At 39.2% G+C, this 14,858-nt stretch overlaps 2 protein-coding genes across 2 annotated transcripts; one reads left to right on the plus strand and one right to left on the minus strand.

The window, feature by feature from the left end:
• Positions 1 to 9,274: 9,274 nt before the first annotated feature.
• LOC140007998 (putative germin-like protein 2-1) lies at positions 9,275 to 10,333 on the minus strand. The gene is made up of 2 exons (XM_072051640.1): positions 10,184 to 10,333; positions 9,275 to 9,984 (listed from the first exon to the last, which is right to left on the minus strand). Exons 1-2 carry the CDS (start codon positions 10,296 to 10,298, stop codon positions 9,449 to 9,451), a joined length of 651 nt encoding a protein of 216 aa, XP_071907741.1. The 5' UTR covers positions 10,299 to 10,333; the 3' UTR covers positions 9,275 to 9,448.
• Positions 10,334 to 12,368: 2,035 nt separating this feature from the next.
• On the plus strand, positions 12,369 to 13,422 carry LOC113691876 (putative germin-like protein 2-1). Its single transcript, XM_027210198.2, has 2 exons — positions 12,369 to 12,524; positions 12,727 to 13,422. Exons 1-2 carry the CDS (start codon positions 12,410 to 12,412, stop codon positions 13,260 to 13,262), a joined length of 651 nt encoding a protein of 216 aa, XP_027065999.1. The 5' UTR covers positions 12,369 to 12,409; the 3' UTR covers positions 13,263 to 13,422.
• Positions 13,423 to 14,858: the final 1,436 nt, after the last annotated feature.

Here is a 14,858-nt window from a genome sequence, read left to right on the forward strand (position 1 = left end):
TTCCTGTATGAACGGTCGGAGGTCCTTCCCTCGCACCAGCTCCATCACCGGTTGGTTGATTACTCTCTGAAGATGCAGCAAACTCCCACTACTACTAAGAGCAATGCTAAGGTGGTGAAAATCGAATGTGATGGGACTGAATTGGTACATCCAGTCCACTCCCAAAATAACGTCCCAACTTCCCAAATCCATGACCTTCAGGTCGAATTGAAATTGATAGTCTTGTATAAACCAATTCACCTTCGAACAGGCTGCCCTACTAGTAATGTCGGTACCATCTGCTAAGGTTACGGTGAAAGGAGTAACCTCTTGATACGGTAAGTATAATGCTTTGACTAGACCATAGTGAATGAAACTATTTGATGCCCCTGTGTCTACTAATATCTTTATAGGTAGCCCTCCCATGTTACCTACCAATATGATAGATTTCCAGCCCATGGCTCCATTCAAGGCATTCAAGGAAACCTTAGCCAATTCACTTACACGCCCAGTGCTTTCATTTTGTTCACCTTCAGCGTCCTCAAAATCTGTATCATTTCCTTCTTCCAGGTCAATGCAGTTCAAGTTCCCTGGCTTACAGCGATGTCCTGCTCCAAATTTGTCACCACACCTATAGCACAAGCCGTGTTTGCGCCTGTATTGTACTTCTTCTGCAGAAATTTTATTAAATTCCCTAGCCACATTCTCCTGCTTGTTGGTGTTTGGGGTAATGAAAGGCATACGGTAAGAAGTGGATGATTTCTGACCACTAGGAGGAGCCTTATACATCCCAAATCTGGATTCTAAAACAGTTTTATTAGTACTGCGAGATTGTCTCGATTGCACTTCCAGGGAACATTCTTGTAATTCCGCTACCTCAAAGGCCTTAGATAAATTTCTCGGATTGAACATTTTCACCATTGGCTTGATTTTCTCTTTCAAGCCACTGATGAAACTGGAGACAAAATAAGGCTCATCCAATTTAGGATTTCTAAGTAACATAAGAGTTTTTAACTCCTCAAATTTTTTCTCGTACTCCTCTACGGTTCCTTTTTGTTGTAGCTTGTTGAATTCTTCTACCACATCTCGAGAGGCCTTACTGGCAAATCTCGCGCAAAGCAATTCACAAAAATCTGTCCAGGACAAGTTAGGTCGCTCTAGCTTCACTCCCTGGAACCAGTTATCGGCTTTACCCTCCGGAAACATTTCAACCATTTCTACTCTCTGGCTATCAGGAATTTGGTAGTTCAAAAAATATTTCTGGCATTTTCTAAGCCACTCCCTAGGGTTACCCGCAGCATACATAGGCATCTCCAATTTCGGTAAAGTAGGGTTGGATTGCTTACTTTTGAACTCCGGGTGAAGTGCGTGGGATACGTTTTGATTTCCGAGCTTCATGTGCGGTGGAGGAGTTGGCAGCAGAGGCTCTGAAGTTCGCAATTCCGACTATGAACAGCCTTTTTCCCGCATCATCGCATTCAGCAAATTATTGAACTTCTGCTCAATCGAACTAAACCTCTGGTCCAGGTTCCCCACCAATTCTTCCAACCGCGAGCTCTTTTGCTCTAATTCCTCCTGAAACTTCTGTTGACACGAGACCTGCATTCCGGTCATCGCTTCCATCATTTCCTGCAAGCAAGTGTCTTGCTTCTTGATCTGCTCTTCCAATGCGTGGTACCGGGTGTTCTCCGCCATTGCCGAAGTAATTGCAGCCGAGGTTCGCCTGCTCTTGATACCAAATGTCAGGCTCCGGGGTTAGAGATCATAAGATACAGAGAAGAAGAGTGGGCGGCGGAGGAAGATTTATGAAAGTGGAAGAAGAAATGATAGGAAAAGTGAATGGGACAAAATAAGAGAGAGAAAGTAGTAAACAATTGTATTCAGTCTGGTACTTTCTTTCTGTTTACACTTGCTATTTATACTAGAAGCTAACAGTAGGGAACCACTCAATCGTGAGCTAACAGAATAACCAATTCTAACTAACTACCCAGTTATTCCAACGACACCGTTTCAGATCATAGCTTTTATTTTGCTTAATAACTGAAACGCACGCCTTATTGTATGAAACGACAAATTCACTCTTAAGTTCCTGACAATCTCCTTCCCATAAAGAAAGCTTGTCCTCAAGTTTTAAAATCAGGAAACATTTTATCAAGGTAACTTTTATCCTCCCAGGAAGCCTCGGAATCTGGCAAATGATCCCATTTGACCAGATGTTGTATGACAGGTCGAGAGCCCCTCATGGTGACCCTGCGTTTCATCACTCGTTCTGGCTGGAGCAAGCACTGGTCAGAGGAATCCAGCTCGGGCAAAACAGGCTCAAGGGTCTGAGTATCTCCTATCTTTTTCTTAAGAAGGGAAACATGAAATACCGGGTGAACTCTGGCTCCAGGTGGTAGTTGTAACTTATAGGCTACTGTTCCCACCTTTTCTATGACCTGGAAAGGCCCAAAATACTTGGGGGACAGCTTTAGATTTCTTCTGACAGCTACCGTTTGCTGCCTATAAAGCTGTAACTTGAGGAAAACCCATTCCCCCATGTGCAAATTCTGTTCTGTCCTGTGCTTGTCGGCATATTGCTTCATCCGGTTCTGAGCCTTGGCCAAATTCTCCTTGATCCGAGATGTAATCTGTATTCTTTCTTGCACCATTTCCGCTGCAGCAGGTACCACACTATCATGAAAGGGCCCCAACGGGATGTGAGTAGGCTTGTATCCGTATAGTGCTTCGAAGGGAGACAGCTGGAGACTGGTGTGGAAGTTGGTGTTGTACCAGAACTCAGCTGTGGACAACCACCTACTCCACTGCGTTGGATGTTCACTGCATATACAACGTAGGTAAGTCTCCAAGCATTGATTAACTCTCTCACTCTGCCCATCCGACTGCGGGTGATAAGAGGAGCTATACTGCAGTTTAGTTCCTAGCAACTTGAACATTTCTTGCCAGAAGCTACTGAGGAACACCCTATCCCGGTCTGAAACTATGATCTCCGATAAACCATGAAGTTTATATACGTTATCCAGAAAAACCATAGCTACCTGTTGAGCTGAATAAGGGTGAGAAAGTCGCATGAAGTGGCTGAATTTAGTGAAACGATCTACTATCACCAATATCGTGTCAAACCCGTAAGATAAGGGTAATTGCTCAATAAAGTCCATAGTTATTTGCGACCATGCCTGCTGAGGAACTGGAAGTGGCTGTAGCAATTCGGGGTAAGGGACATTTTCGTGCTTACTCCGCTGGCAAACGTCGCATGATCTCACAAATTGTACGACGTCACTCTTGATTCCCGGCCAGTGAAACAAGGCCCGCACTCGTTGTAGACACCCCTTTTGGCCGGAATGTCCCCCGACGGCAGACGCGTGCAACGCCTCAATAAGTTTACCTCTGATTCCTTTAGAAGATCCCACATACAGCTTACCTTTGAATTTTAGAAGACCCTTATCTAGTCGATAGTCTGGATTGGAAGAAGGATCCAATAGCAGCTGAGGAATGAGTTCTTGGGCTACTGCATCCCCCACATAGCTGTCCAGTAGCTCCTGCATCCAGGCAGGTTGTGCTGAAGAAATGGCAGTCAGAGTACCCTGCCCAATTGAACAATCCTCACTGATGTCCACTAACTTCCTCCTAGATAATGCATTCGCCACCCTATTGTCAACCCCTTTCTTATATTGGATCTCGTAATCTAAACCCAACAACTTGGTCAACCATTTGTGCTGCAATGGGTGTGTAAGACGCTGCTCAAGTAAGTGCTTGAGAGCTTGGTGATCCGTTCGGATGATAAAGTGATGGCCGACGAGGTAATGCTTTCATTTCGTGACGGCCATTACCAGTGCAAAAAGCTCCGTTTCGTACACTGACATTCCTAAATTTTGGGTGGCTAAGGCCTTGCTCAGAAACGCTATGGGATGCCCTTGCTGCATCAAAACAGCACCAATACCCACGCCACAGGCATCAGTCTCGATGACGAATGGAAACTCGAAGTTGGGCATGCTTAATACGGGAGCAGTCGTCATGGCTTTCTTCAAGTCCTCAAAAGCTATCTGAGCTCTCGGACCCCATGCAAACCCATCCTTCTTCAACAATAGGGTCAATGGTTTACTAATTACCCCATAATCTTTGACGAATCTTCTGTAATAGCCGGTTAATCCCAAGAACCCTCTCAGTTCCTTCACGGACTTAGGCACTGGCCAGGAGAGAATGCATTCAATCTTCGACTTGTCCATGCTCACGCCCTTGTCCGATATCACATGCCCCAGATACTCCACGGATGTTTGGGCAAATGAGCACTTGGTTCTCTTGCAAACCAGCTGGTTGTCAGCCAGGACTCCCAAGGCGATCTGCAAGTGTTCTATGTGGGACTCAAGAGTGAGACTATAGATCAAGATATCGTCAAAAAATATCAGCACAAATTTTCTCATATAAGGCTGAAAAATTCGATTCATCAGTGCTTGGAATGTCGCTGGGGCATTCGTCAACCCAAACGGCATTACCAAGAACTCGAAGTGGCCATGATACGTTTGGAAGGCTGTTTTGTGGGTATCCATCGCCTTGACTCTTACTTGGTGGTAACCTGCTCGAAGGTCCAGCTTAGTCATGTACTTCGTCCCATGCAACTCGTTCAGAAGTTCGTCTATATTCGGTATGGAAAATCTGTCCTTTACAGTCAACTCGTTGAGCTTCCGGTAATCCACACATAACCTCCACGAGTTGTCTTTTTTTTTGACCAACAAAACAGGGGACGCGAAGGGACTACTACTGTGAGTCACAATACCACTAGAAAGCATCTCAGCCTCTTGCTTCTCAATTTCGGTTTTGTGTGCATGAGGGTACCGGTAAGGCTTTAGTTTGAATGGTTCCGCTCCCGATTTGAGAACGATTTGGTGATCCAACTCTCGGTGTGGAGGTAGACCTTGTGGAACAGCAAATACATGCGAGTACTGTTGCAATATCCTTTCTACTTGCTCCGGGGTACCTCCTGGTTGGTCATCCTGTGTCTCGGACTGTAAAGCAGCACAGTTCCGTTGTTTTTCCTGTATGAACGGTCGGAGGTCCTTCCCTCGCACCAGCTCCATCACCGGTTGGTTGATTACTCTCTGAAGATGCAGCAAACTCCCACTACTACTAAGAGCAATGCTAAGGTGGTGAAAATCGAATGTGATGGGACTGAATTGGTACATCCAGTCCACTCCCAAAATAACGTCCCAACTTCCCAAATCCATGACCTTCAGGTCGAATTGAAATTGATAGTCTTGTATAAACCAATTCACCTTCGAACAGGCTGCCCTACTAGTAATGTCGGTACCATCTGCTAAGGTTACGGTGAAAGGAGTAACCTCTTGATACGGTAAGTATAATGCTTTGACTAGACCATAGTGAATGAAACTATTTGATGCCCCTGTGTCTACTAATATCTTTATAGGTAGCCCTCCCATGTTACCTACCAATATGATAGATTTCCAGCCCATGGCTCCATTCAAGGCATTCAAGGAAACCTTAGCCAATTCACTTACACGCCCAGTGCTTTCATTTTGTTCACCTTCAGCGTCCTCAAAATCTGTATCATTTCCTTCTTCCAGGTCAATGCAGTTCAAGTTCCCTGGCTTACAGCGATGTCCTGCTCCAAATTTGTCACCACACCTATAGCACAAGCCGTGTTTGCGCCTGTATTGTACTTCTTCTGCAGAAATTTTATTAAATTCCCTAGCCACATTCTCCTGCTTGTTGGTGTTTGGGGTAATGAAAGGCATACGGTAAGAAGTGGATGATTTCTGACCACTAGGAGGAGCCTTATACATCCCAAATCTGGATTCTAAAACAGTTTTATTAGTACTGCGAGATTGTCTCGATTGCACTTCCAGGGAACATTCTTGTAATTCCGCTACCTCAAAGGCCTTAGATAAATTTCTCGGATTGAACATTTTCACCATTGGCTTGATTTTCTCTTTCAAGCCACTGATGAAACTGGAGACAAAATAAGGCTCATCCAATTTAGGATTTCTAAGTAACATAAGAGTTTTTAACTCCTCAAATTTTTTCTCGTACTCCTCTACGGTTCCTTTTTGTTGTAGCTTGTTGAATTCTTCTACCACATCTCGAGAGGCCTTACTGGCAAATCTCGCGCAAAGCAATTCACAAAAATCTGTCCAGGACAAGTTAGGTCGCTCTAGCTTCACTCCCTGGAACCAGTTATCGGCTTTACCCTCCGGAAACATTTCAACCATTTCTACTCTCTGGCTATCAGGAATTTGGTAGTTCAAAAAATATTTCTGGCATTTTCTAAGCCACTCCCTAGGGTTACCCGCAGCATACATAGGCATCTCCAATTTCGGTAAAGTAGGGTTGGATTGCTTACTTTTGAACTCCGGGTGAAGTGCGTGGGATACGTTTTGATTTCCGAGCTTCATGTGCGGTGGAGGAGTTGGCAGCAGAGGCTCTGAAGTTCGCAATTCCGACTATGAACAGCCTTTTTCCCGCATCATCGCATTCAGCAAATTATTGAACTTCTGCTCAATCGAACTAAACCTCTGGTCCAGGTTCCCCACCAATTCTTCCAACCGCGAGCTCTTTTGCTCTAATTCCTCCTGAAACTTCTGTTGACACGAGACCTGCATTCCGGTCATCGCTTCCATCATTTCCTGCAAGCAAGTGTCTTGCTTCTTGATCTGCTCTTCCAATGCGTGGTACCGGGTGTTCTCCGCCATTGCCGAAGTAATTGCAGCCGAGGTTCGCCTGCTCTTGATACCAAATGTCAGGCTCCGGGGTTAGAGATCATAAGATACAGAGAAGAAGAGTGGGCGGCGGAGGAAGATTTATGAAAGTGGAAGAAGAAATGATAGGAAAAGTGAATGGGACAAAATAAGAGAGAGAAAGTAGTAAACAATTGTATTCAGTCTGGTACTTTCTTTCTGTTTACACTTGCTATTTATACTAGAAGCTAACAGTAGGGAACCACTCAATCGTGAGCTAACAGAATAACCAATTCTAACTAACTACCCAGTTATTCCAACGACACCGTTTCAGATCATAGCTTTTATTTTGCTTAATAACTGAAACGCACGCCTTATTGTATGAAACGACAAATTCACTCTTAAGTTCCTGACACGCATCCGTCATTTGGTACACGGAAAACGGTAGGATAAAAAAAAGAAATTTATTTCAGCAAAGAAGGAAGTATCGTAGTTAGCAAAACAATTTTCACATTAAAAGGAAATTAGTACTGACACATCCTATTTGAGATCCACACACTCTCACTATTTTAAATTGACCTAGAATGCACTGAAATTAAGGTCATAAGGGTTTGTAGATATTACATAGAGGTGTGTAAATATCATTTTCTTTTTTTTTTTGGGAGAAAAATTGTTATACTTTTTTTTTTAACAATTTCGTAATATCAAAAGATTTAAATCTATCTATATCTATCTACCGATACTAATCAAAAGTACAATTAGTCTTGGTATTATAAAGTATTCCGTATTGTCTTTTTAATAAATTGAGGCGGATGATATACTAGCTGTAAGAAAACTAAGGCTAATTTTTCTTAATATTCATTGAATTGAATCAAAATGTTCATAAATGATATTTAAGGTTGCAAAAAATGCCTATTTACTAACCATCATTTTCTTTCTTTTGGCTTACCACTGACCCCGCATCCCTTTGCAAACAAAGCCATGGCGACATGATCAATCGTCAAAAGGGAACAAGATGTGCATTTTCATAAGCTCAGCTATGGATTTTGGGTATTTTAGTTAGTTCAATTAAGGAAAACAAAGGTTGGAGCTTTTTAGGAGTTTTTCAGAATGTAAATATCAATATATCATCTCCCTAAATTAATTATATGGTACTTTTGATTACTATTCACTAAAGCACAACTCTTAATTAACCCTCCAACTTCCTTTTGTAGTTAATTCTTAAATAATGCTGAAATGTTTTGATTATAGTCAACAGCATATATATTCCTAAATCATATATTAGAATTTGGAAAAACCTAAGAAAAACAAAAATGCAACTATAATTGCAAACCAAATTTCAATTGACGAGAACGAATGGCCAATCAAAACAAATGTTTTAATTCATTTAAACCCTTAATTAACTAAATTAACACGTCCAAAAATGTATTTAATTGATATTCAAAGATTGTACATGTATTCAAATTAAGAAGAACTACATTATAATTCATATTGAATAAAAGTTGAACAAAATACTAAAAAATTTAACTCACATAAGATGACAAAAATAACAATGGTCTAAATAACATCTATGCAAACAATTAATATAGTCAGAGTTTGATAAAAAAAAAATTCATTTTGTGATAACATAATCATGAAAAAAGCACATGAGTTAAATGTATAAAGCAAACGGCCTTTAATAATAATTACCAAAGAATGAAACCTCCAATTCAAGGGTAACTTATTACAAAATAATGAAGCAAACAACTAAGTGCCTGTTTGATAACATAAAAAAGTGCTGAAACTGAATTCATTCAGACATTCAGATGTTGTGGGTGTTTGATAAATAAAAATTTACCTGCTGAACTTATTAAGTGGTGCTGAATTTGTATGTATTTTTTTCAGCACAAGAATCGTAACTGAATGCTTAATTTGATAAGAATCAAGAGATTTACTTCAACTACTTTATCTTATCTACCAAATATATCCCTGTTTGTTAATTATATTCAAAATCCTTATTTAATTAAACAACCTAATATTTCCTATTCAAAATCCTTATCTAATTAAACAAAACAACCTGATATTCTCTATTCAAAATTTTTTTTAATAATAGTATTTTTTTGCAGTAATTTTCATCCACAAACATTTATATTTTGATTTTTTTTGTGCAGATAAATATTATTTATGTGATGCAGCTTATCCACACACACGTGGCTTTATGACACCATATCGACATATTAGATATTGGTTGTCTGATTTTCGAAATGCTTCTCGTCCAAGATCAAAAGAAGAACGCTTTAACCATGTACATGCAAGATTCAGAAATGTAATTGAACGTGTTTTTGGAGTATTAAAAGCTCGTTTTCCCATTCTCAAAACGATGAAACCATACCCTTTTTCCACACAAAGAAATATTATCATTGTATGCATTACTCTTCACAATCATTGTCATTTTCATACCTAACAATTTTAAGTTAATTAAATCATAGATTCTATTTCCTTTTTGGATTAAAAGATAGAAGGACAAAATTGTACAATTTAGCTTATTAAGCATTAAGTTATGAATATTTATCAAACAGTATAAATAGATTCAGTATTAAGATTCAGACATTCATATATCTCTCTTCAGTGCTTAAAATTCAGCAAATTAATTATTTCAGTATTCAGAATTCAGAATTCAGAATTCAGATTCAATGTTATCAAACGGAGCCTAAATAAACTATGCGATCCAATAATTCAAAGTAGCATTCCCGAATTAACTATGACAATTTGTTTCATGAAGTTTTTGCAAGGTTGCTGATTTAGAACTTTGATTGAATTGTCTCCACAATATTCCTGTCGACTTGGAATGCCTTGGCGAGAGCATCACTACTGATGGGTGGATTAGATCCAAAGACATTGGCTGCAACCGATATGACACCCGGATTTTGACTGTTTAGAGCAGCTATGGCAACAGCATTTGTATATCCCACGTTTCTCTGGAAATGGATGAGTCCTGCCGGAAAGACAAAAACATCACCCTTTTGAAGGACCTTGGTGAACAGGCGATTCTCAGGAGCGGAAGTGACGAATCCAACATGGAGAGAACCTTCAAGAACAGTGAGGATTTCAGTGGCTCTGGGATGGGTGTGAGGAGGGTTGATTCCCCAGGGAGCATAGTCAATGCGCGCCATTGAGATGCCAAGTGTGTTGAGTCCCGGAAGTTGAGCTGCAAACACTGGGGTGACCCAGGAGCCAGACGGGTTCGAGGTGTTGCCGGGTTCCTGCAATCCACTGAAGAAGAAATCTTCCGCTGTTACTTTCTTGGGATCTTTGCATACCACGCCATTCACTCTAACTGAAAGTTGCCATTAAAATCAGGAAGGAGTTAGCCCCGTGACACCAGGGGAGGGAAGTAAAATAAGCAATTTAAAACTGCAAATCAGTTGAACTTTTTTCTTTATTTGTTCTTTGGTGTCATTGATGTGATAATGAAAGCATTAGCACATGAAGAGCTGGCCAGAGCCAGTGAATATGAAAAGGTTGATATGCATTACCTGCGCCGCCAACGTCAGCTACACAGAAATCTTGCAAAGGTTGAGGATCAAATGCAAGGGAAACGTAACAGAAACAAAAAGCAAGAAGAGTTGAGAAAACAATTGAAGTTGCCATTTGGGCTGACGGGGGAAGCAAAAAGAATAGAAACGTTGATCAATAATGGATCAGTTTTTGGGTGTTGGACGTGTTTCTGCTACTCAAGCTATATATAGGGGTCAGAGCTAGAAGCACTTCACATTGTTGCAATATTTTAGTGATCCGTAGACATGTTTGTCTGCATTTTATGTAAATGGCCGTCCAATAACATATACATGAAATAGTCATAGATGTGGTTAATCCACCGAATAAAATTCTCATACATTCTGATATTAAATCGTCCACATTAGTGTAAGCCGGCTTCCGCGTGGAGTAATTTTTTTAAATTAATCAAAATTTTAATCTCTTTTTTCTATCCAGCCATGATATAGTCATCAACAGATTTGAAGATTAGAAGGTAATCTAACTATTTGGCTTATTCAGAATCATCCAAGCAAATTGCTGCGTTCGAATTCATGATTTCTACGAGAAAGAGCGAGGATCGGCTAAAAATAAAATAACTCCAACGGCAAAATTCGAAAACGTAAATGGAATAGGGAAACTCATGAATTAGGCATCTTGCATATATATGTTCTTGTAATGATTATTAAAATGTAGCCACAAAGCATAAACATGTATGTGTCTATCTATTTATGCAAAATATTAAAGGGCAAATTACATTTTATCCCCCTATGGTTTAGTGTTTTTTTGCACATAACCTCCATATGGTTTTAAAAGCTATACATAACCCGCTCACGGTTTGGATTAAAATGTCAAAGTGATGGAAATGATCATTCGTAATCGAGGCTTTTAAAATGTCAAAATTACCCTTGTTTAAAAATTAAAATGGCTGAAATGATTAAAATATATAAACAAAATATACATGACATACTAATTCCGTATGATTTTATATTTTACCATATAACTCCCTTATGATTTAATGTTTTACCATATAACCCCCTTATGATTTTTAAAATATACACATAATCTCCCTGTGATTAATAAATAATTTTTAACTTTACATAGGGGTATTTTTGACATTTTATGTGACTCCATTATGGATTGTAATTTCCGTTACTTTGACACTTGAATCCAAATTACGAGGGGGTTATGTATAGTTTTTGAAATCATAGGGGGATTACGTACAAAAACACTAAATCACAGGAAGATAAAGTGTAATTTGTGCAATATTGAATGTTGGGTAAATATTACTTTAGATCCTTCAACTATAAATGCGCTTCTATCTTAAAGTCAATTTATAAACCCTACCTTTCAGTCTTTTTTCGAATAAGTTCTTATGTATTTTCTCCGCTCTTGTAATAGACCCCCTCTTTATTTTTTAGCACCTCTGGCTTAATCTCACATATATTCACCAGAAGAAACTTGACAAGTAGTTCCTCACTTTCCCAATTTCAACCTCATTAATTCTCAAATTTTGTTCGAATTAGAAAGCAGAATAATTTACATATAATATCACATAATAGATAGATAGACGTTTCTAGTTTGTAAAAACATTTTTGAAATAACCATTATGGATCTCTAAACTACAGAATCCAAGAAATTGTACAAGAGACCTTATTCATGAATTTTCCTCGTCCCTTTTTACATTTTCCTTTTTTCCTTTCGAGTTATTTGTTTTCTGCCGATCCTTGCTCATTCTCTTAGAAATAGCCGATTCCATTGCTGCAAAATTCATGGATGTTTCTGAATAAGCCATTTAGTTTTGTACATAGTTATCCTCCTAATTCTACGTGTGGCAGCTCAGCCGGAAACTTCTTGGGAGACTTTAATATTTGAAAGATTATGACTATATGTTGGCAGGGCAAAAAATTAATAAAAACTCTATCAATGCAAACTAGTTCCACCACGCGGAAGCCGGCTCGCACTATTATGGATTTGTGCAGGAATTAGTATAAAAAAGCATGAAAACTTTATTCCATTAACTAACCATATCTATGACTCATTCCTCCAGAATGTTGATTGGACGGCCATTTAAATGAAAGAAAAAAAAAATGTCTAGGGATATTGCTTGAACATCAACTTCCTCTCTATCTATATATAGCTTGAGTAGGAGAAACGCGTCCAACACCCAAAAGCTAATCCATTATTGATCAACCTTTGTATTCTTTTTGCTTCCCCCGTCCGCCCAAATGGCAACTTCAATTGTTTTCTCAACTCTTCTTGCTCTTTGTTTCTGTTACGTTTCCTTTGCATTTGATCCTCAACCTTTGCAAGATTTCTGTGTAGCTGATGCTGGCGGCGCAGGTAATGCATATTAACTTTTTCATATTCACTGGCTCTGGCCAGCTCTTCATGTGCTAATGCTTTCGTTATCACATTAACGATTCCAAAGAGCAAATAAAGAAAAATGTTTAACTAATTTCCAGTTTTAACTTGCTGTTTTTCCTTCCCTCCCCTGGTGTTACCGGGCTAACTCCTTACTGATTTTAATGGCAACTTTTTTCAGTTAGAGTGAATGGTGTGGTATGCAAAGATCCCAAGAAAGTAACAGCGGAAGATTTCTTCTTCAGTGGATTGCAAAAACCCGGCAACACCTTGAACCCGTCTGGCTCCAGGGTCACCCCAGTATTTGCAGCTCAACTTCCGGGACTCAACACACTTGGCATCTCAATGGCGCGCATTGACTATGCGCCCTGGGGAATCAACCCTCCTCACACCCATCCCAGAGCCACTGAAATCCTCACTGTTCTTGAAGGTTCTCTCCATGTTGGATTCGTCACTTCCGCTCCAGAGAATCGCCTGTTCACCAAGGTCCTCCAAAAGGGTGACGTTTTCGTCTTTCCGGCAGGACTCATCCATTTCCAGAGAAACGTGGGATACACAAATGCTGTTGCCATAGCTGGTCTAAACAGCCAAAATCCGGGTGTCATATCCGTTGCAGCCAATGTCTTTGGATCCAATCCGCGCATCAGTAGTGATGTTCTCGCCAAGGCATTCCAAGTCGACAGAAATATTGTGGAGACAATCCAATCAAAGTTCTAAATCAGCAACCTTGCAAAAACTTCATGAAACAAATTGTCATAGTTAATTAATGTATTCCAGTTTGAATTTCTGCATCCTATAATTTATTACTTGTGTGTGCTTCATTGTTTTGTAATAATGAACCCCTGAATTAATGGAGCTTCCATTCTTTAACAGTCAATTTCTGCCCACGTGTTATTGAGCTCCAAACATATAAACCAACCGTACTAGTCCCATATCTTTGGAGCACATATAACTTTTCGGTCTAAATCTAACTTGGAAATGAATATCAACTCTTTGTAGGCAATGAACTCTATTTGACGATCTTCTAGGCACAGCTATAGATGGTGCCACGGACCCCAAAAAAGAAAAAAAAAATCTCTAAATGCAATTTGTATAGGACTTGGAACAACAAACTTATCACCAACTTTGGGTAATTTAAGGTTCTGAAAACGTTGTAAACCAAGTTTGTGGCCATATGATACTAATCATTTGTTATCATTCTCTCTCTTTTTCTTATAAAGATAGAGAGGCCTACGTCTATCTGAGAGAAAACTCCTATTACATTTGAGAAACTCAAGTGATCAACATATACACTGGTTTAACTATCTGTAACTACTACTGCAACTATTGCATCAGACATTCCATGGACAACCCCCATTCAATCAACAATTGCCAGTTCTCTGGAGTTCGAGAGCTTTACGGCAGGAAACAACCACCATTTGAACTACTCGACTGATAGCTGTAAAAACTTGTCCACTGCTTGTAACAAAATTCGTAGCAGGCCATTAACGTTGATAGGTTAAAGATAGGTTAATTAGCGACTTATATTCAAAGTTTTTTTTCCCTTTTTTCAGCTCTTGTTTCGTGAACTTGTCTCCATAGAGGTCGAGTGGGCTTTCTCTTGTAACATTGTCACTATCAAGTCTATTACCTTCTTTTTAGATATGAAATTTTTATTTTTAGTATGTCATAAGCATAAGAAACAAGGGTAGACCTAGATGCTTGAAGCCTCATCAAATATTGGATTTTAGACTATGTACGTGGTAATATCTGAATTCCTCCTTTTTTTTAATTAAATTTCATAATATTGCTGATAAAGCACTAAATTAAATTCTTTAAGTATGTTATCGTGGACACTTGATGCATGCGGTATGCATTTGGTGTCATGTTGTTCTTGTTCATAAGACTACGCACTACCCATGACACACTAGAGTTGTAATGCCTCATTATTATTATTATTATTAATTTTTTTGGGTATGGCTTAAGTTTTGAGAAATTTAAAGCTACATTAATTGAATACGTTTTATTTTTTATTTTGAATGTTACTGTTAATTATATAGTTTTTTCATGTGAATCATAATTAACTTCTTAGTTTAAGTACTTAATTTTTTATATGAATCGTAATTAATTTCTTAGTTTTATAAATTAAAGGGTTTAATTGTAATTTGCACCCTTGACTACTCAAGCATCCGACTTTGCACCTCAAAATTTTTAATTCTAGCAACTAACTACATTTAACTTTTGATTTTCAGCAATGCACTACAATAATCCAAAACAGAATTCTTCCGACCACTAATTAGTAAAAAGATCATTACAACCCTTCCTCTTCTTTTA

The sequence above is a fragment of the Coffea arabica genome, chromosome 6c (genome assembly GCF_036785885.1).
Source record: "Coffea arabica cultivar ET-39 chromosome 6c, Coffea Arabica ET-39 HiFi, whole genome shotgun sequence".
Taxonomy (NCBI): domain Eukaryota; kingdom Viridiplantae; phylum Streptophyta; class Magnoliopsida; order Gentianales; family Rubiaceae; genus Coffea; species Coffea arabica.

Coding starts and splice junctions, on each gene's coding strand:
- LOC113691876 (XM_027210198.2), top strand. CDS start 12,410: ATGGCAACTTCAATTGTTTTCTCAACTCTTCTTGCTCTTTGTTTCTGT. Junction 12,525..12,726: donor AGCTGATGCTGGCGGCGCAG/GTAATGCATATT, acceptor AACTTTTTTCAG/TTAGAGTGAATGGTGTGGTA.
- LOC140007998 (XM_072051640.1), bottom strand. CDS start 10,298: ATGGCAACTTCAATTGTTTTCTCAACTCTTCTTGCTTTTTGTTTCTGT. Junction 9,985..10,183: donor AGCTGACGTTGGCGGCGCAG/GTAATGCATATC, acceptor GGCAACTTTCAG/TTAGAGTGAATGGCGTGGTA.